The 22,668-nt window shown below is 37.1% G+C and overlaps 3 protein-coding genes across 4 annotated transcripts in view; 2 read left to right on the top strand and 1 right to left on the bottom strand.

Moving 5' to 3' along the window:
• Positions 1–592, bottom strand: part of LOC108426323 (serine/threonine-protein kinase D3) — a 96,487-nt gene extending 95,895 nt beyond the window's left edge. The window contains exon 1 of the mRNA XM_017695720.2: positions 305–592. The gene's annotated coding sequence lies outside the window, so the exon portion shown is untranslated. The remainder of the gene's footprint in view (positions 1–304) is intronic.
• A 1,284-nt stretch (positions 593–1,876) lies between these two features.
• Positions 1,877–5,806, top strand: si:ch73-111k22.3 (pleckstrin homology-like domain-containing protein). Its single transcript, XM_017695610.2, has 2 exons — positions 1,877–2,032; positions 5,444–5,806. Exons 1-2 carry the CDS (start codon positions 1,877–1,879, stop codon positions 5,654–5,656), a joined length of 369 nt encoding a protein of 122 aa, XP_017551099.1. The 3' UTR covers positions 5,657–5,806.
• A 7,326-nt stretch (positions 5,807–13,132) lies between these two features.
• cnksr3 (cnksr family member 3) overlaps positions 13,133–22,668 on the top strand; it is a 50,226-nt gene continuing 40,690 nt past the window's right edge. For both annotated transcript variants that reach the window (XM_017695721.2, XM_017695722.2), the window contains exon 1: positions 13,133–13,338. In XM_017695721.2, the coding sequence (XP_017551210.2) occupies positions 13,287–13,338 (52 nt within the window). In that variant the 5' untranslated portion in view covers positions 13,133–13,286. The remainder of the gene's footprint in view (positions 13,339–22,668) is intronic.

The raw sequence follows: 22,668 nt of genomic DNA, 5'->3' as shown, positions 1-22,668 counted from the left end.
AGGGTTCTGCTATTGTAAAAAGGCTAGACATCTAAACAATAGCAGAACCCTTTTTGGTGCTACATAAAACTCTCCATCAATCTGAAGAACCATTTTACCATGCAAAGAACTGTTTAAGCATGCAAAAAGTTCTATATAGAACAAAGAAGAACCATTACCTTTACTAAAGAACACTTGAAGAACCATCTGCTTTGAAAAGAGCACATAAGCACGAAATGGTCAGTAATTTCTATTAAAAGCGACTGAGTGTAATGCAGGTAAATAACGAGATAAATAAACAAACAAACGGAAAGTTCTTCTTTACCTTCTTCACAGGGGCGGCTTTCATACAGATGTTAAATTCCACCACAGACCACTTTATATCTGTCTAGGTTTGTCCAGCGCACATATAGTCACTAATAGTGTCCGTCACTCTCCGCCGCTGTCTAACTTGAAGTTTTCTTTCGACACCGCGCGCTCGGAAACACACGGACACAAACTTCTCTCAGCTCAAACTTTCGTTCATGCGTGTCCCATTATCTCTCTCTCTCTCTCTCTCTCTCTCTCTCTCTCCTCTTTCAGCAGCTACCAATGTGGATGTTATGGTAAACGACACAGGACCAAACGCTTCTGGGAATGTGAGTTCAGCTGTTTTTCCTCCTCTGAAGCCCAAATGGGAAACTACATTACCCAGCAGGCAGTCAACGTTTCTCCTCTGCGCCTGCGCAAAATGCTCTACTTTTCCCACCTGTTTTAAGGTAAATCCTGTTTGCATGTGTGATCTACCTCGATCCAATAAAGGTTATTTTTTTAGTAAAAAAAAAAAAAAAAGAAGTGCATCAAAATAATTACAGAAGAACAAATAACGCAGGCATCACGTGACACCATATAAGCGAAGCAAAATAAATAAATAAATAAATAAATAAATAAATACAGGGCAAACAATGAATGAATAGAATTAACCAGTGCAGTAAATTAAAGTAATGAAAGGAAATTAAATGTGATTTTAAAAGAATTTTAACACGGATCTATACAGGTTTTAGCCTTTAGATTAGGTTTCTTTCCCTTTTGCTAATAAAAATATATTATTAACCCAAAACAGTAATTGGCAGACATTTAAAAGGAGTGATGTATATGAATATAAAATGAAAAATTTGAATATATATATATATATATATATATATATATATATATATATATATATATATATATATGTAATTTATTGTATATATCTCAGGAAAGAAATACTGAGTTATCTACTAACTTATTAGTACATGCTGCATCTACCAGCGTAGAAGCTGAAGTTTAGGCCCTTTTACTTCTCTTTTTCAACTCTTTTTAACCTTTTTTGGTCTAAAATAAAATGATAAGTGTGAGAAACAGTGAAACAGCCCAGAAGCCGAACCATCACAACAGAATGGAATAAACTCATCCAATGGCCAGGACAGATCACTAGGCATGAAGGTTTTACCACACACAACCAATCAAAAGCCCATATATGTATGTAAGTAGTGAGCCTGATGTTTTATTTTGGGATTAAATCAAAATTTACAACCAGAAAGGGTTTTAATGTTCAAGTGAGACCTGTTTGTCCTGACACATCAGTTCACATTAAAGGCAGTCATAGAAACAAGTAAGTAAACGAAGAAAAGCAAATAAAGACAATAATAAACGTGCACAAAAGTCTTGTTTTAAAACACTATATTCAGACTGAACAGCATTTACACACAATAAAATATGAAGGAATAAAGTAGATTTTAAAATAAATACTTAAAAGCGAAGAAAAGGTAGTTCACCAATCACAGAGCAGGAGTGTGAACTACTAGCCAATCAAGCCTCAGGGGCAGGATTTTCACGAATACGGGTGGGAATTAAACTCCCGTTTCCATCAACAGTAATGGCTGTAGTATCTGCGACCTCTAATGGTGCGATTGAGGATGCAGAAGGGAGCAAAGCTGGATGGCTGTCCAAGAAAACTCAGTTCACACATCGCTGGAGGCCAGCATGGTTCCAGATACAGCAGTCCAAACTCCTCTACGGAGCAAACGAAAAGGTAACTAAACCCTAATAAGGTTTGTGAGCAGCTCTCTGTGAAGTGGCCTACTGGTTCTTAAGAAACTTAACCAGGCTTATCAGCTTATCAGGACACCACTGTGGTCCGTAGTCCATCTGTGGTCACTCAGGGCATGTCTTCAGCATGAAAGAACTTGCTTTACTGGGTTTATAGAGGTGAAACCTCATCCTGTTTCTCAGCTCTGTTAGCTGCACTGTTGATGTGTTGCTATGAAGTCAGATCCTCACTCTTAAAATAGATGGTTCTTTAGTAAAGGGGATGGTTATGAGTTCTATATAGAGTCATTTGTCTACCTAAATTGTCCTTTGCATGGTGAAATGATTCCTCAGTGTGATGGGGACTGTGATGTATATGGTTCTATATTGCAGCAGAACCCTTTTTGGTGCTGTGTAGAGCCAGTGTCAAAAAGGGTCTGCATAGAACCATATCTCACATCAGTCTGAAGAACCATTTCACCAGGCAAAGAATCATTTAAGCATGAGAAAGTTCTATTTCAGACTCATAGTTTTAAGTAGAACCATTACAATCACTAAAGAACCATTAACCTATTTTAAAGGGTTTAACATAAGGAGTAAACGTGGAAGTGCCCCCCTTAATAACATACATCTGTTCTAAATGGTTCTTCAAAGGTTCTTTAGAACAACCATGAACACTCAAAGATCCCATTTGCATGATTAAGTGGTTCTTTACATGGATTAAAAGAATTCTTCAGATTGATGGAGAATATGCTGTTTATGGTTCTATATAGAACCTTTTTGAAAAGTGTTCTATACAGCACCCAAAAGAGTTTTTCTATTGTTACAAGCTTGACATCATAACAATAGAAGAACTCTTTAAAGAACCCTTTTTGATGGGATTCAACCACAGTAACAAATGCCCTCACCAGATCTAACAGATAATTATTGTCATGCGTTCTGGAATTGTCCTCATATTCGAGATTTCTGGTCGAAGGTCAGGGGCAAATTATCTGAGATCCTGGGACTTGGGGTCTCGGTCTGTCCCATCATAGCACTACTTAATGACATCTCCTCACTAGCATTACCCACACATTTTAAACCTTTTGTATTAATATCTTCCACCATTGCCAAAAGAATAATTCTACTTAATTGGAAAGATAGATCCCAAATCTCCATAAATCACTGGCTCAACCTCCTTACAGATCACTGTAATTTAGAACAAATGACTGCAAGATTAAAACTGAACACAAAAGCATACAAAGAAACCTGGTCATACTTTCCACATTACATTGAGAATTAACAACAGCTGTCCTCTCTTCCACATCCTTATTAAAAGGAACACCAAAATATGTCACGTTTAATACAAATAAATAAATCATCAAAAATAGCTAAATGAATAAATTTTAAAAAATAATGCGTTGTTATATCCATCCATCCATCCATTTTCTAAGCCGCTTCTCCGTCAGGGTAGCGTGGTGGGTAGCGCTGTCGCCTCACAGCGAGGAGGGCCTGGGTTCGATTCCCCGGCCGGGTGACCGGGGTCCTCTCTGTGTGGAGTTTGCATGTTCTCCCCGTGTCTGCGTGGGTTTCCTCCGGCTTCTCCGGTTTCCTCCCACAGTCCAAAGACATGCAGTCAGGCCAATTGGACATGCTAAATTGCCCCTAGGTGTGAGTGACTGTCTGTGTCTGTCTGTCTGCGTTGTTATAGCGTGCATAACTTAGGTACATGTATTAAAGTGCATCTATGACTATTGTATGTCTGTCTGTCTGTCTTGTCTATGTTGGTTGTATATTTGTCCGTTTTGTCTATGTCTGCTCCTCTCACGTTGTTTCACCAAATAGTGTATTAGCTCGGGGTGGTGAGTAGTGGGTGGGAAATTATGGGCGATGGAGTACAAACTGGATGATAATAACAGAATGAAAAGATGTGTTATATATATGTTTTTAAGTATCTGTATTTGTATGTTTATTCATTGATGCATGTAAAGATATATACAAGAATATACATGTATACATATATATATATATATATATATATATGTATGTATATATATGTATGTATATATATGTATATATATATATATATATATATATGTATGAAGAAAAAGATGTCTATATGAGATGTTAAGAGTCCCCAGTGGGGGGTGGTGGGGTGGCCCAGGGTTTTAAAAATATAAATAAAATAGTAATTTAAAAAAAGCCTTTTCAGAAAAGGTCTTGAATGGTTCTTTACATAAAGATCTTTTTTAAGAGCGTGCAGTTAAACCATATCTGTGAATGAGTTTATCATGGATACTGATGCATAAACCTGCACACAGTTAGAGCAAATGATCTTAATCTTAATAAAATCTTACATAACTTACATTTTTCTTGTGTTTTATTTTTTTTCTCCCTGAGGCCTGCTTGTAACATCTGTTTGAGTGTGTACCAAAAATAGTCATAATTCATATTTACATTCCCATTTTCTAACTTTCTAACCTTTGAATGAATCAGGCTGTTTGTGTCCCTGCACCTTTAAGGCTGATATATGTAAATGAGCTCTGTTCTAATTCAATGAGCTGCATCATGCCTCATTCAAAAAACAGCCCAGGCTGAAACACTCCTTATAACTTCAGCATGGGCGGAGCAGAACTCCTGTAGACTAAATAGGCTGATGTGTGTGAAAGCATTGTTTTTTTGTGACATCACAGAAACAGTTAATGCGAAAAAAGCTTTTTTTCTTGCAATGTTTACATACTACATCAAACTTTTTAGTTTTGTAGACGAAAAGTTGTTTTATTAATCAAAGTACAGCACTGAAAATATACTGTTCTAAAATAAAAATCTAGGCCTTTAAGTGTATTTATTCATCTTAATTTTAAGAAATTATGACAAAAAACAAATACTTCTTTTTGGTAAGTCGTTCAATTGTTATTGTAATATATTATTATAATAGTAATACTGTTTTAACTATAAAATGTCATTATCATTATAGCAACAGTGGGTTTCATTCCCCAACTATTCATAAGAAGAAACTTCTTCTAAAAACATATTTAAATTTTTTTGGCGAAGATTCTGACATTCGCCAATTTTTTTTTATTTTTTTTTGGGGGGGGGGGGCTTATTTGGCAAAAGGCACCGCTGTCTTTAATAAAGAACCTTGGAAGAAGCCCGTTTTAAGGGCAATGTGCTAAAGGGCAACCCCTCCCCCTCCACCATCATTATTATGTAATTTTAAAACCTTTCCTTGCACCACATTTAAATGCACAGATCAATACAATACCAATGACACAAGCCTAGATCAGCTGACCCCAACATGATGTAAGAATAAATCCCAGGAGTGCAGTGATCCAGATGAAGCTTTAGAATTAATTAGACTAATGTCATTCAGTAAATGTGTCAAGAGTTACCCTGCTCGTACCAACTACTGACCAATAAATGACCTCTGTTCTAGACTGCTGCCAAGACAATCAGCCTGATCGGAGCGCGGGTTGAGGCACAGGAGGCCGACGGATGTTTTGGCTGGACTATAACTCCAAAAAACAGTAAAAGGACCTTCTTTCTGCGGGCCAGCTCAGCCGAGGAGCAGCAGGCATGGATGGTGGCTGTTTGTGCAGCACAGATCAAGTCTGGAGAGCATGCCCCGAATGCGTGTGTTGTGCAGTAGCAGAGCTGTAAACCTCCGCATCACAAAATCTCAAACTTCATGTCGATTCGATTTTAATGACTAACAAGTTTGACCCAACACTGTCGTGAGGATCTGAAGGAGTTGTTTACTCAGTATTGGAATATCAGCAAAGAAAGCAAAAAAAAAAAAGCAAAGAAACAGCATTTTTTAATATTTGAAAATAGCCGGAGAATTCACATTATTAAATATTAGTGTAATCAACTACTACTATTCTAACATTGATGCAGTTGAATCCCATTTTCCTTCAGATTTGATGCAAAACCTTATGCAACCCTTACGCAGCTGCTCCCGTTGGGGATTTTTATGACACTCGAATGATTCATTTTTATACTTAGACTACATGTTGTAATTTTATCATATCAAAATTGATACTAGAGGCCGTATTTACACATAAAGGATTCTGAATCTGTAAATGTTAGTTGTTCTTTTGTGTCAGTGTCTTTTACTTCCCAAAACAGTCACAATGTGAATAGAGTCTGCCTCAATTCATCAATTAAACTTGATTAAACATGTTTAAAAAACATAAATTAAATAGAATTTCTCAGTAAATATGCAGTGATTACTCCTATCTCCTAGGATAGGAGAAACAGAGCCTGTAGAACAGATGCATTTACATAGACAGTCATATACAAATCAAATGCAAATTCTGTATTTTGTTGATGTAAGTGATATATCCTCTATCAAGAACACAATTATGCACAGTTTTCGTGCACAGTTACTGTTTATTTGCTCAATTTAATGTACTGGGGAAAAATGTGTTATACTTTATATGTTTTTTTCCATTTATTATCACTTAGAAAATTAACAAAAAATGACATTTCACCTAGGGGTGCCCAAACTTTTGCACACATCTGTAGGTTTTTTTGCCTCTTGTGGGTTTAATGTTTTATAGGTTTAATATGTTGTTTTTAAATAAAGTATTTTAAAGTCTTGCTCATTTATCTTTTGCCTATATAATATGGAATTTTTGCTTAAGTTATGCTGAGTTTGTTGTTGTTCAGTTAAGAATCCCACATTTATTACATTTTAAGGCTTATTATTCGTAACTACATGGAAAGAAATGTGAGTCTTTTTTAAATTACAGACGTTTGCGCCATTAAAAATTATATTTAAGGGGTAAAATTGCAAGAGTTCTGGGCTCTTCACTCTCATAACTATGTGACTAAAAGATACGTTTCAAAATAGCACTGAATAGTAGTTTGTAGGAGCTACTGAATAATTGATAGTAGTTAAAGTAACACTGTAAAATATTAAAAAACATTTATGATACTAAAACTGAGCAATATGGTCATATGCAAAAGTTTGAACACCCCTGGTCAAGTGATAAGCTTTGTTGATTTTCTATAGAGAACAGACTTAAATATGGTATTTTTCTATTTCACAATTAATTTGCAAAGTTTAACATAATTTAGAAAAATGAGGGCCTGTGACTGACATCCCTCACTCCATCACAGCCAGTCCGCTGTGGACCTGAATCAGGGCTAAACCCAGCAGTGCAAGCAGAGGGAAAACGAGTGTAATAGGTTTATGCAAGTCATATTAAAGTGAATAACTAATTAATAAGCCTGCAGTTTGAGGCTAAATTTGCTTGTATTGTTTGATTTCTTTGAAAAACTCTTCAAAGTCATTCGTAAAGTATGTAGATTACTAAAATCATGGATAATGACAGTCCTACTGTGAGTGTAATTGCTGCATTAGGGCTGATTTACACCGATACTGCATGACCTTTATCTTCGGCTCTGTGAACCGCCGTAAAAGGCCTTCATACATAAAACATTGATGGTTTCCATGGTACAGTCTTCCACCAGGACAGTCCTGCTGTGAATAGATCAGCGTGCTGACTTACAGATGCTATTTGTTTGAAGGGGAAACAGTGTGTTATGAAATGCAAAGCATGAAGAGATAGTAGAGGCCTGCTCCTCTGCCCAGTCAGAAAGATGTACAGATGAAAATTTACAGTGCAATGAAAAAGTATTAGCACCCCCGTTATGATTTCCTCTACTTTTGCATATCCGTCACACTAAATGGTTCCAACAAAATATAAAAGACAAAAAGAACATAAGGAAACGCAAAACAGTATTTAAATGATTATTCCATTAGTCAAAAGAGAAAAGGTTTGCCACACCTCCATTACTTGTGAAAAAGTAATCCCACCACCCCCAAGCTTGTAGGACATTCCAGCATGAACTGCCCGTTTAAAGTCCTGGCGCAGAATTGCAACTAGGCCACTCCAAAGCCTTCATTTTGTTTCTTTTGAGCCATTCAGAGATGGACTTGGGCACAGTGCCATTTCTTCTTTTGACCCCTACCCCTTGTTTTCACCCTGACCCCTTGGAACAAAGTTAGAAATGGTACTGGTTAAAATCTTGAGCTAGAAAATGGGACAAATCTTCAAATAAAGAAAAAAAAAAAAAAACAGGGCTTCATTAAAGCTACTAGTGGTGCTCTGTAGGCGACCCGGCCCAACCTCAGTGATGGCAGAGAAGGGGAGTTCAGAATTACAGCGACCTCGCTGCTGGGGTTTAGTTGCATTTAGGGCATCATATGCTTTCAAAGAGGAGGTTTAAGATGATTATTTGTCTTTGCCCTCAGCTAATTCTTTGGTGATATGAAGCTGAAGTCAGCTATTCCTGTTCAAACACCCGTTCCACTTTAAATGGTGCAAGCAGTTACGTTCTGGCGCTTAAGGTGTCAGAACTGCTGGACTACTTAAGGTGGAACAGAAAAATTTGCGAGTTAGCTACCAAGTCATTAGTATACTTTTAGGGATTTTTAATGCTTGTTAAAAAAGAAAACAGCAATACATTGAGACAACATTAAACTAAGATAATACAATGGTTATATCGTAGTTTTATAAGGGTTGTATAACTCTGTTTGGAGTGTGCCTCTGAAAAACCTCCGTTTGGAGGGCCGTATAGCCCTAACACTTTGCCCTACCCCTCTATCTCGACAAAATTGGGACACCTTAGCCCTAGACGTGAACGCGCAAAACAGAGGGCTAAGGGCCAAGTGGTAGGGGCGAGGGCTGAAATGGGCAAGTGTGCTCACTGCCCCCTAGTTTGTGTGTACTCACTAGTGCGTATGTGATGTTTCACTTCACGGATGGGTTAAATGCAGAGGTGGGATTTAAAAAGTGTCACTTAACTTAATGCTGCTAAGTTGTCATCTATGTATCCTGCATCTTTCATAATTCCATGTTATTTAAGACATTTATTTACAATCCTTTTCTGCAGTTCTACTGATTGCAATGGTTAGTTTGTTACTGCATTGCGGTCCGTTCCATGACTCTGCTCTAGGGCAGGTTCTGAAACCTGTGTAAAGTTAGGAACCTTCAATTTTCATTTCCCTTATAGACCAGCAGATGGCAGTGTTGTATAAAAGATCAAAATTATGACTTGACCTTAACCTTAATTCGGTAATGTGTTTATAAGTACTTTTTTACATTTCACCAGTATAATAGCATTATGTACTGACTTAGGAATTTATTTTTAAAAAAGCACCAAACACTGTAATTTATTCCCTGGGAACCACTAAAGACTGCGAACTTGAAATAGGCTTGCATCGATATTCAATGGTAAACAAACAAAAAAAAAGAATCGAATTAATTTATAGTTACCAGGTGATTAAAATAAATATATGCGTATCTCTTTTGCATTGTGTTTATATTGTGGGAGTATATTATGTTTAGCTTTTCAGACTGCGAGTGTGTCAAAAAGAGAAGAACAAGCCCTAACAAAGATGCTCAATGTGCTGCATTGAAGTTCCGCTGTAGTTCTCCTGCAGTTACTAAGCAGTTTTTTGAGCTGCTACTTTTGTCCTACTACTAAAGCAGCCTTTTCATGACATACTTTTAGTGTTAATTGAGTCATTTTTTCATAGAAGTAACCCTAATTTTACTTCAATATGGGTTTAGTATACTTTACTCATTTCTTACACATAACAGCTCATGTGAAAACACTGCAATATATCATGGCCTATATTACTAACTAGCATACATACCATTACAGCGGATGAAATGCAAGAACCAGTAACCAAGCACACACTTAAAAAATAGAAAATATCTTTGGAGAACACTTTAGATTACACACAGATTATCTTAGGGGAATTCCATTCATTCACCACAACTCCCATTTGATTAAATGGTTATGATGTAATTGAAGTCATTCAGAGTGGTTTGCTATGAAATGCTCTCATCAGGAGAAACTTACTGAGTCAGAATTGTTCACTGTGGAGGTGAGAGGAACCAGACATCTGGAGAGTTTTACGTCTCTAAAAATTCCCTTACAGAAAGTTAGCATGTGAAATGGTTGTGAATTTTCTGCCTGATGTTTGAGATGATAGTTTTGAGAAGTATTTGTCCAAAAAACACTTTTTTAAAATACATTTATCATGGAGAAACCAGTACAAGGCAAAACAGAAACGAGAGAAAAGTTTTTTCTTCAGATTCACCACTATTTCACCACATCATCAACATTTCATTTAAAACTCAGAAGACACGTGTAGGTTCACTGGTGGTTCTGGACCCCTGATTCCTATCACCACCACTGTAAAGACGTCTGTAACTTTCTCAACCATTAATCAAACCACTCTAAATGACTTTGTTTATAAACCGTTAAATCATAAAAAATTGACATTTCCCTTTAATTCAGTTTTCCTGTTATCATGTCTGGGCTCTCTTCTTGCTGCCTGAGTTCTCATAGGAAAGCCGAAGTTAACGCCCAACACAAATATAGTTTCAGCCTGTCTTCATGTGTACCTCCAAATTTGCCTGTCAAGAAACGCAAATCACACATAAGCCATCAGTCACACAGCTACAAGCAAAAAGATAACTGTACCCACCATTCAGCTACTGCGAAATGACGTAAAGCTGCAATTATGGGCTAGGAAAAGCATTTTTATTTGCATCCTACACATCTGTAGGAAGTGGGGGAAAAGCTTGGGCAACATTTTTGTGGCACATTTTCAGCTATGTTTACCCTTTCTGCAGTTATATTGAAGGAACTTCAATTTTGAATTAAGTTTAGAATTGAATGAAAACATCAGGATGAAATTTAATAACAAACAGTTTTTTGACAGTTGACAGTTTTTTGGTCTTTAGCACACTCTCACGACGCTGTCACTGGGGCAGTACCCTTTTGTCACTGGGATGGTACCCTCACGGGCAGAGGTGTCCTTCCCAGGATTTTGTTCCAACAGGCTGGACAGCTCTGCTAGTGGTGTGATCTAACTAGAGAAGCCAGCCTGTTGGAACAAAATCCTGGGAAGGACTTTTACTTTCTGCACCTGAATTTGACACCTGTGCTCACGGGTACATCTCAGTACCTTTACTCATGGAACATAACTGTACCATAATGATATTTTCTAAGATGTATTGGCTCCACTCCCCCTCACCTCCGGGCCTTTTATCCAATGGTCCTGTTTTAAAAAATTTTGTTTATAAAAACTGGGAAACACTTATATAAGGTACACAATTGGACCTTAAAACCACTGTTGTACCTTTGAGGGAACATTTACACTGTTTGTACCTTGATGAACGAATCATGTACCTCCATGGTACCTTTATTTTTAACGGTGAAGAAGGAAATTAATGATGAATATACACCCGGTCAGCATTACAGCGTTCATAATCAAGATCATGGATAATTACTTTTTTAGGTCTTTAGAAAGCTGTTGTAAAATATATCAAGTTCACATTACCTTATTGCGTGGCTTTCAACAATACAAAAATAAATAACAAATAAATGAGTTAATTAACTGGACTGTGAAAACTAGACAACCAAACTATTGGAGTAGTCATTGTGCAGACTTAAAGGACTTAAAGGATATCTTTCATTTTTCTTGTATTTTATTTGTCCCTCAGAGGTCCAGTTATAACGTTTCTGTGGTTTTATGCACCAAAAAGTCAAGTTTCTTTCTTTTTTTTTCAACCTCTTGTCATCACTTAGAGTTAAACTCTATCCTACTAGCCCACTAGAATTAAGGCTGCTTTTTCACTGTGCCATTAAGAGTGATATGCATGTAAATGACCTCTGTTCTGATTGGCTATTTTATTTCAGAGCTGAAACATTCTTTTTTACTTTAGGTTGAACTGGCAGGGCCAAAGTGCTGGCTCAATAGCAGATGTGTTTTACTGACATCACAAAAACAATGGAAAGGTGCTTTTTTATTCAACCAAGTGGGAAACTCAGTTGTGCATGGTATGGGTCCTTGAATGGCCTTTACCTTCCGAATTCTAAATAAAAACATTCATATTACTTTATTAAGTTACTCAAGAAACACATTTACTGAACATGTAACTTTATCATGTCCATAATCAAGTAAATACAGTGTCAGTTTAGTTCACATTGAAGTAATACAGTCTGCTATCTGAACAACGTGAGTATTTTAAGCTTTGGCTTTTTTTTGCAGAAGAAGCTGATTTGTGATAATGAGCAATGCTCTTCTTTGAGGGGGAGGGGTGGTTTAATCAAAAAAAGGCCTAAAATGTGTAAATACGCTGTGATTGGCTGCCCTGTGCCTCATTTAAAAAGGGACTAGCTTCCATATGTGAACTGTGTGGACTGGGGAGCGAACGGTACAGTTTGAAAAGTGTTTACTTTCTATATCATGCTCCTTTATTTCAATTCAATTTAATGGCTTTTAACTTATTTCCAAATATAAATCAAGTTCAGGTTACTTTATTAAGTTCATCATAAAGTAAATTCAGTCTGGTAACTGCCCAATATCAGTTCTTAGGTTGTACCTTTTAGCAGTACAGGGAATTATTTACTCAGTGCTTGTCATCAAAAACGCCTAAAATACAGTATGTAAATGACTTCTGTTCACATTGGCTGTCCTGTATTGTGCCTCATTCAAAATACAGAGTGAAACAACCTTATAACTTCAGCATGAATGGGAGGAGCTAAATTGCCATAGGCTGAAGAGGTGGATGTATGTGAATGTTTTGGGTTTGATTATCCAAAAAACATCATTCACAGGCTGTTTTTGGCCCTTAGTTTCCATATGTGGACTGTATAGACTGAGGAGAACAGTATTTTAAAGTTGTAATAGTGTTTACATACTACATAATGTTCCATGATATGGTCCCTTTAATGGCCCTCGTTTTAAATGTAAATCAGGTTCTTTTTATCTTGTTAAGCTCATAATAAAGCAAATACAGACTGGAAACTAAACAGTATGAGTATTTTAGGCTTTGGCGCTTTGCAGCAGAAGGAACTGAATCATGACAGTAAATATTGTTCCTTTATTTATTTGGTGGTTTCTATTAAATAAAGAGCAGAAAAGCATGTCTAAGCTGTGAGAACCAGACTATTGGAGTGGTCATTGTGATAAGTCGCCCATAAACAGTCTGAGTGAGAGTGGTCACCCCCCCTCTCAGTCAGTCTGACCTGAAGCTGTAACATGATCCGCCCCACCAGCCAAACTCCTGCAGTGTTTCTCTCTTCACAGCCTCAGTCCAGCTCAGCCAGCACGGAGAGTGGGCTACGGGACTGCTGCTAAAGCCCACCAGCGGAAAAGCTCCTGCTTACCACCCTTTTTTTCCTACAATGACAGCAGAAAACTGAGGAGTAGATCCGTCTGAGATCGTCTGTTTTCAGATACAAGAAGAATGGATCCAGTAACAAAGTGGACACCGAGTCAGGTTGTGGACTGGATGAGAGGTAGGAGCTGCATTGAAAACCTTCCCTCCCTTTCAACCTTCATTTCACTTCGTGCATTAAAAGTTTGAAGCACAAACGTTGAAATGTGTCATTCTTGGGATTCCCTCCCTTTTTTTCAAAAAAAGATCAATACTCCGCTCAGCAGGTCATGTGAATTGCACAGGCTGCTTTCTCACATGTGCAGTTAAAGCAAACTTCCATGCATGTTTAAAGACATGCTAAACATTTCAGCAGGTCTTCTCAGATCACGGCAGAGTTACAGCTGTATGAAAAAGTTTGACCACCCTCTACATGGAAGAAACTTTGGTAACACTTTATTTGGAGTTGTCCTTCGTAGATGATTAATAAACCCCTAACAGTTGATCAGTAACACATCAACAACATATCAGTGAAGTAGCTTTAGTGAAGCCTCTGAATACATTGGCGTAAATATACTGTAGATGTACATTCGATACTTACAGCAAGTAGACGTGTTCTTAATACCTCACTTACATTATGCAAAACCTATCCTTACCCAGCCTTACCCAAAACCTAATCCTAACCCTGGCCTTAATCCTAGACCTTAACCCAGAACCTAATCCTAACCCTCATATCGCTGCTTTCGGAAGAAAACCTTGTATCTCCATTTTTGTCATTTTTTGGTTTTTATCATTATTTGAACATGCCTGTGGACCTTTACATTGTGTGTAATTTTCATGATGAACAGACCAAAAGAAACGGCCCAAAATGACTTATAAAAAATTCTGGTTCCATTGACTTACATTAAGAGTAAAGTAGGTTTTCTTCTTCTCCTGTGAAGTTAAAATTTTGGAGATACATGTTACTGAGAGCCTTTTGAGGGTTTGTTTCATCCAAAAGGGGCACACAAAATAAAGTGTCAGCAAAACTGTAATGTAGCATTTTTCTGCTATTTTTAGTGCATGATTTTTATTTATTTGATGAGTTCAACATATTTGAAAAAAGTAAAAAAAGATAAAATATGCCATAACTTTTACACACGCCGTATTTCTTGGGGTGTATTTTTCCCCCAGTATGTTAAATTAATCAAATAAACAGTAATGGTGCATTAAAATATACAGACATGTGTTCTCTGTAGATGATGAGTTAACTTAGTCTCAACAATACATATCATTTTACTGGGTGCGTCCAAACTTTTGCATTTCACTGTAGATGTGATTTTTTTTTTTTTTTTTTTGCATTACTGATATGACATCTTCTACAGACTATACAAATAACCCTGTTCAGTTTTGTAGGAGGCAGTTTAAACACTGAAATAAGAATAAGTTCAAAGCCCAAACTCACCCACACATGTACTCCAACTCACATCTAACAATTTTCTCTGCAACTTAAGCTATTTTAAAGTTGATTAGAGCTAATAACTGCTATTAAAGTGAAATAGGGACCTAATGGGGCAATCTAAAAGAGGTTTCACTGTGATCACAACCTCACTTATCTATGGAAAGGTTGATTTTCCCATTAAGTTGTCTCATTGATTGGCATGAGCTGTTTGGCTAATGGCTTGAACAACAAAGTCTTGCACAAGGAGTTAAAAACAGTACAAAAATGAATTTTATATTCAGTTTGCTGTTGTTTGTTTGGCCTCAGAAGTTTTTTTCCTTGATTACGCAGATGCAGACAGGATACTGAAACTTTTCCTCGTCCTTTGTCTTTGTGTTTCGCTTACTCATTGATTAACAATAAGAGAATACGCATGACCTGTTTAAAGTTTCTTGTTTGCTAAGTATAAATTCAACTGCTGCTAAAACAATGGAGCATTAATTGGTGAATGCTGTGGTCAGCTTAGAGCCTGAAGACCCCCGACCCTCTACTTGTCACATGGTACAAATGCCAAAAGCCTTTTGTTCCAGTTGCTTATAGTGGGAATGTTGTGTCAATGCAAAAGTCTGTGGAATAAAAACACATTAGTACTGCCACATTTTCATTTCTCATGAAATTTAAAAAGAAATAGAACCATGGAAGTTGTAGCTCATTCTTTTACTTTCATAATAAAACACAATCACATTCTGCTGAATTAATCCATATTTAAAGCTTTTTGTCTCTTAATTAATGCTAAATGGTTCCCTATTCGGAGATATTTAGACAGACAGACAGACAGACAGACAGACAGACAGACAGACAGACAGACAGATAGATAGATAGATAGATAGATAGATAGATAGATAGATAGATAGATAGAAAGAAAGAAAGACATAGATAGATAGATAGATAGATAGATAGATAGATAGATAGATAGATAGATAGATAGATAGATAGATAGATAGATAGATAGATAGAAAGAAAGAAAGACATAGATAGATAGATAGATAGATAGATAGATAGATAGATAGATAGATAGATAGATAGATAGATAGATAGATAGAAGACATTGCAGCTGAATGTAAATGTGCATGTAAATGTCAATGTGGAAATGAGGCTGAAAGTGCAGACAAATGAATAAAGGAGATCAAAATTAGCATATCAATTTGAATAATAAATATATGTACAAAATAGTGTGCAATAAAATACCACAAAAAAACAGAGATGGAAACAGTCAGGTCTCAGATCAGCTGTATGATGGTCAGGTTTTATTGTGCTGAAACCTGCTGAGCCACTGTTTTATACAGCTCTGTGTTGACAGAGCAAATTCTAAAGCCATCGATACCATCTCCTTACATCAGGAACAGGCCTAACACCTGCTGCTCATCCAGAGCGGCCTGCACACATGGAAACACAATATTACAGCTTTTTTATTGCAAGTACATGTTTAGATGAGCATAGGCAGTGAAGCTGCAGATATACTGACATTATGTAGCAGGTTCAAAACATGATGAAGTGACATTACTATGCTTTGGCCACGTCTATTTCATAGCTACTGCTGCAAGCTTTAGAAAATGTTTAGCCCACAGTTGTCAAAACATAGAAATTTACAATGTTGTTTATTTTGAATGATATTTGGACAGACAGATCGATAGATAGACCACTGTATTGGCAGATCATTTTCCTTGACAAAATGTCATTTTTTGTAGTGCATGTCTTTGAGCAAGCAGTGGATTATCAGCAAAAAATGTGCCAAACAAATGCAGTTTCACTGAACTTTGGTCTTGGCAGTAAACATACGTAAGTGGGCAAGTGAGAGCACTGAGAAGTAAACAATATAACTGAAACCAACCACTGCCCCTATGGTCATTAACCACAGGGCCCTGTGAATGATGCCATTTTAATTATAATCACTGCTTGTTAAATGTGTAGCTTTTTAACATGTTTAACACAAGTGAGCATGTTAAGGTAACGTTTATTAAATGAAAGCCTAAGCAGATTTAATTCAAGGAAAACAATAACACCAATATATAAGGTGAGGTGTAAATATCAGTGACAGTAATGTTTTCTGCACCTGTTGTGATGCCAGCACTCACCAGCACTCAAATCTTTGAGCTGTTTAAACCACCTCTGGACTCGGGAGTTTTAATATGAGCTTTTAACGGCACTTTGAGAAAGAAAATGGTCAAATTATTATTTAAACCTGCTCCTCTTATCAGTGAGAAAGTTCCAGTTTCAAACTACTGAATTTAGGTTTTTTATTCACTTTTTTGAAACAGAATTAGAAATGCTGAAGCTTAGCTGCGGTAGAGTATTTTAGAGCGTGCTGGAGAGCTGCAGTGAGCAGTGAGCGTGCCGTCGAGTGCAGGCTTGTCCACATGTTTCTCCTGACAGGTGCAATTATGCAGCATAAACACAGAAGACACATGATCAGACGGCGAAGCTGCTGCAGGCACTTTCTGTCTGCTGTTCAAAAGTCTGGAATCACCCTTTTCAATAATAAAAAGCAAATTCTGTTGCAAATGTGTAGAAAGTGATTCTCAAATGTCACCACCGCTCTACAACTTCCTAGGTTTTAAGTGATAAAAATGCAGAAATAACTAGGAAATGTTACGCATGTTTAGAATGAAGCTAGAGAATAGAATTAGAATCATTTGTCACTGTAAAGTCAGACCTCTGCATTTAACCCACCCATGCAGTGAAACACCCACATACATGCACGCTAGTGAGCACACACACTAGGGGACAGTGAGCACACTTGCCCGGAGCAGTGGGCAGCCCTATCCATGGCGCCCGGGGAGCAATTGGGGGTTAGGTGCCTTGCTCAAGGGTACTTCAGTCATGGACTGTCAGCTGAGGGGATCGAACCAGCAACCTTCCGGTCACAGGGCTGGTTCCCTAACCACCAGCCCACGACTGCCAGTAAAGGATAGCAATGAATGAATTAATAGTAATGGATATCAAGAATTCATCACGTTTTAAAAATAGTGATCAGATCTCCAAGCTGATGAGACATATCTACAGTATATTATTATCATTAAACGACTTCTTATAGGTTCCTTCATGTCAGCTCATGACTTTCAAATCATATATCAAAACAAAGCTGATTGCCATTTCTACCAATTACAATATATTGTTTTGTAACACTTAATGTAGGGTACTGGTCATAAGGCTTTATGACACCTACATAAGCTTATTATGACAACTGACATAACCATACATAAATGTTTATAAAGGATTATTCTAATACGCATTCACTATAATTCACTATAAAGGTTATATTTGCCAGTTTCGATCAAAATTAGCTAAAGTAGTCTTTATAGATGATGCCTGTAGGAATAAGGAGTTATAAACAGTTATGTAGGGTTATGTCAGTTGTCATGACAAGCTTATGTAGGTGTCATGAACAGTACCCTACAGTAGAGTGTTAGCAAATGTTTTAACGGCCACCTTTCAATGTTTTTTTTTACAGCGTAGTCATATATTTGAACACCCCAAATCAGTTTTGTTGATCTTCTAAGTGAAAAGAGGTTAAGGCATCCTCTACAAACTTACATTTTCTGCTAATTTTAGCACAATTTCTATTTAGTTGAGTTTAACATATTGGAAAAAGAAAATGTAAAATGTGCCATAACTTTTGCACAACCCACACTTTTCCCCCCAGTGTGTTCTCTGTAAAGGATGCATTCACTTCTTTTCGCTTACAGAATCAACAAAACATAACCAGGGCCAAACTTTTCCATACAACTGTATTTACTCAGGGAGACATTTGACTCCCGACAAAGTGGGTGAATGTTGGTCATGAAAGTAATCATTTTTGCGCCAAAGAAAATCTATTTTGCCCTATTTAAATATTGACAGTGTCTTTTGGTGTCTAGTAAACATGTTGCAATGTATAGGATGACTACTAAATGTAAAATAACAGCAATGATTTATATTAAAATAGTATTAAAATTAGTGGCATTAATTAGTTTTAGCCTCAGGCTGTCTTTTCTGCTGTTTGTAGCATGTACACTTCAGGAGAGCCACATATCACATCATATCATGCATGGACATACAGGAAACCATGACAGTGTGATTTTGTCTGTGTTTATTTGGCGGAGGTGGGGTCCTCTTTAGCCCCTCTGTCTGACTAATAAACACACACTGCTGTGTCAGCAGGCAGGTTTATCTAGAGTGAAACCATGTGAGCGCCGCTCTTCAAGAACCTGTTCACATTTCAGCTTCACAGCCGTGTGAAGGGTTTAAATGATGTTAACAATAACTTGATGTCCTCTCTGTGATTAGTTGCTAAACCCTGTAGTAAAGTGTTCAAGTGTGTTCCTGAGGCCTCAGCTTTACTGATAACACATCAGGAGGGGTCAATAAGACAAGTTTGGATCTAAGTGCATAATGGAGTAGTCTGGTCAGAATAATTGAAACAAAATAGCTGTTCAAATTAGTGCACAAGACATTTTAGGGGTTAAAGTCCCAGCTCAGACATAAAAAGGCTTTTTATTTAGTAACTACAGAGACTTATATGCAAACTGAGCTGTCCTTAGGTTATAGAAATGTGTATAACCCTTTGGACCTGCTGGTGGGCCATGGCCATTTAGAGGGTTAAAATAATGACCCAATATTGACTTCAGCAGTATACTGCTAGGGGTGTAGTTTTTGGTGGGACACTACAACTTTGGTGGCCAATGTCAAAACTAATGCAATCATGAAAATGATTGAAGACTAACAATGGAAATGAGTGTAGAGCAACCACAGAAATAGGTGTAGTGCAATTCTACATATGACGTAACCATGGAAATGGGTGTAGTGTAACCATAGAAATGAGTCTAGTATAACCGGTGAAGTGTGTGTGAGGTGTTAACTATGGAAATGGGTGTGGTATGGCCATTAAAAATTGGTGTAGAGTAACCCTTGAGAAGTTTGAGGCTTAATCACCCACCACCAGGTGTAGCATAATGGGTGTAGCATAGCCATGGAAATTAGTGTAGCACAACCACGGAAATTAGTAAAGTATAGTGTAACTATGGAAACTGACCTGGCAAAACCACGGAAATGCGCATAGCGCATCTATGCAAATGGATACAATGTATCCATAGAAATGGATGTAGCACACACACGGAAATTAGTGTAGTGTTACCATGGAAATGAGTAAAGTGTAACTTTGGAAACTGATGTGACGTAACCACAGAAATGGGTACAGAATATCCACGGAAACATGTATAGTGTATCCATGGAAATGGGTCATTATCATAGATTCATGGTGCAGAGTAGCTGCGGAAATGTATGTAGATTACCCATAGAAGTGTGGTGTAAGTACGGAAATACATGTAAACATGAAAACCACTGTAAAAATAGCATAACCATTTGCAAAGAAAAAGTTTTTTTTTGTTTAAAGTGATAAATTATTGCAAAATATTGAAGAAAACATTCTTACATATAAAAACATACTGAAAAGCTGTTTGTTCCCAGACTTTTGATGGGCTGTGTATACAGACTGGTACACCATACATGTTTATTTCTCATTATTTAACTCTGAACCTTAACTTATTAGCAGTTGCCAAAGCTATCCATAAGCTATTCTTTACCCTATAGACATTCCTATAGAAATCTCTGTCTGTAAGAGGGCTGCATTAAAGCCTGAAGTGCAGCTGTTTCCAGCAGGTGCTGATGGATGAGTTATTAGCCACAGCGCTCTTCTTACTGGCCGGCTTTAACTGGGTCAGAGGGTCGTGAAGAAATGGGCGCGGAGCTCTTATTTGGGATTGTGAACTCCTGTTCACGTTGACCCTGGCCATTAGCTCAGTCTGCATCTCTATCTGACGGGTCAAACTGGTTCTGGTGGAGGTTTTTCAGAACTTGTAATGAGCACAAATTCAGTTGACAGCATTCAGTTGGACAGATTACCTCAACATGATTCGTCCAAAAAATTAGTGAATGAATTATAAATATTTATTAGTATGATAGAGATGAACTGAGACCAGGCATCATAATGGTTACACTTTATCAAACAGATCACAGAAGAATTGTGTGGAGGGTTATATGCAGGGTGTTCTAAAGCAAAATAGCCCCCAGAGACTTTTTTCAGATTAACACTATTTTACATCCATCAACATTCCTTATAAAACTCAGAAGACATTTGTAGGTTCCTTGGTGGTTTTGGATAGTAAATGAAATGGCTATGCTTGTATTGTAGACATGGTTACCCCTGGTTTCTATCACCACCACTGTAGAGAAATCAGCAGGTTTTTCTACAATGAACCATTTCATACCAAACCACTCAGAATGGCTTGGTTTATATCTCAGTGACTAAATTATGCAGATGTTTAGTCACAACTTAGTTCCAAATGTTGAAGGATTTATATGGAAATTGTGATGCCTTACCTTGGCATTGTTTCAGTCAGAGGAAGTTCTCCTGCTCTCTGAAACACTGTTCAGACAGCGAGCTGGTTAGGTAAACAAGAGCTTTACTGTCATACAAATCCAGTTTAGTCTAATACAGAAGACAGGCAGCTGTTATGTCACTGCTGGAGTTAACTCAGCTAGTGGAGAAGACCTCAGCCTGATCTAAAGAGGCTTCATTGAAAATAGAAGAATAGAGACATCTCTGTCTGAAGGGCAGGGTTTCCTTCAGTGTTAAATCGGCAGATCTGATGGTCAGTTCTCAACTGCCATGCTTCTTAAATGAACAGCAGAAACTCACAGTCTTAAATTATACAGTGTAGTATAACAGAGGGACCCCTCTGCAAGTATTACAGCACTACTCTTTTTTCATTGTTTTGGATGTAAGCAAAAGGGTTAAATTCTTGATACTTCACTGGCTGTGAATACGAGCAGCAGCTTAATCAGTGAGCTGTTAAAAATGTGAAACAGTGGCTGCAGCTCTTGCTCCAAAACCCAGTACTGAAAGAATCACTGTGAAACTACTACATGGTAAAACACACGCTAATATATCTGTCACAAGCTTCGAGTAAAGCAGGCAATGTCTTGTAGACGCTTCAAATGTCTGTGTTTAATCTAGAACAGCCAAAAATGTAGCGTAATACTATTAAACTATTAGATACTATAATACTATTAATACTATTATAACTATTAGAATTCCATAGGAATAGTAGCAGAAGGTAGCATTATTGTAGCGTTTCTATTTATTTCTATTTATTTCTCCTCATAAAAAGGTAGTTTGAGGAGTAAGAGGATAAATAAAAGGGTGTTCAGCTTTACCAGTCTAGCATGTATTGCTGTATTGCATATATAATGCTATAAGGTTTTATTTGACCTTATAAAGCAAATTCATGACAAAAAAATACTAATTAATGGTGTAGTATTGGCAATGTTTTCACCAATATCTATAATCCTGCAGGACATAAATATACGCCAATATTATTGGCCAACCAATACATCAATCAGACTGTTTTCATCCACAATGACTTTTTTAAAAGACCCTAATAATGTGCAGCATTTGGAATTACTAAGGTTTTAAACATTATGGTTATTGATTGGTTTTTTATACAGTGTGTCATTAAATCTGGTAACTGTCTAAACTCTTGAAAAGGTGGCCAGAAGGGTTTTCTGAAGCGTTAAGTGAAGTTTTACGCTCTGGTGTTTTTCTGCCTAATGTCAATGTTCTGTATCTGTAACATGCACCTGATTAACACAGACCATAGATTTGATGTGTTTTCCTGCACTTGGCAAAAAAATAGAAAACTTAGTGACGCAAACAAAATAAATGTTCTGCCCTTTGTCTTCTATTAGAAACTTTAAATGCTTTGAGCCAACAGGTTTTGAGCACAGGGAAGAGTGTATAAAGAACAGAGGTGGACAAAGTACACAAATCATGTACTTGAGTTAAAGTAGAGATACCCAAAGTAAAATATTACTCCAGTAAAAGCAGAAGTCCTTACTCTAGACCTCCACTTGAGTAAAAGTACTAAAGTATTTGCCTTCAAATATATTTAAGTATCGAAAGTAAAAGTACTAAAAGATTAATTCTGGCTCTGATGTCCTGTTATCATTTTTATA

The sequence above is a fragment of the Pygocentrus nattereri genome, chromosome 4 (assembly GCF_015220715.1).
Source record: "Pygocentrus nattereri isolate fPygNat1 chromosome 4, fPygNat1.pri, whole genome shotgun sequence".
Taxonomy (NCBI): domain Eukaryota; kingdom Metazoa; phylum Chordata; class Actinopteri; order Characiformes; family Serrasalmidae; genus Pygocentrus; species Pygocentrus nattereri.
The sequence above is the reverse complement of the archived record's forward strand: the minus strand, read 5'-3'. Positions and strand labels throughout refer to the sequence as shown.

What these genes read in the sequence shown, in the direction of transcription:
- si:ch73-111k22.3 (XM_017695610.2), top strand. Translation starts at nt 1,877, where the DNA reads ATGGCTGTAGTATCTGCGACCTCTAATGGTGCGATTGAGGATGCAGAA. An exon ending in TCTACGGAGCAAACGAAAAG is followed by an intron (nt 2,033 to 5,443) that starts GTAACTAAACCC and finishes CCTCTGTTCTAG; the next exon opens with ACTGCTGCCAAGACAATCAG.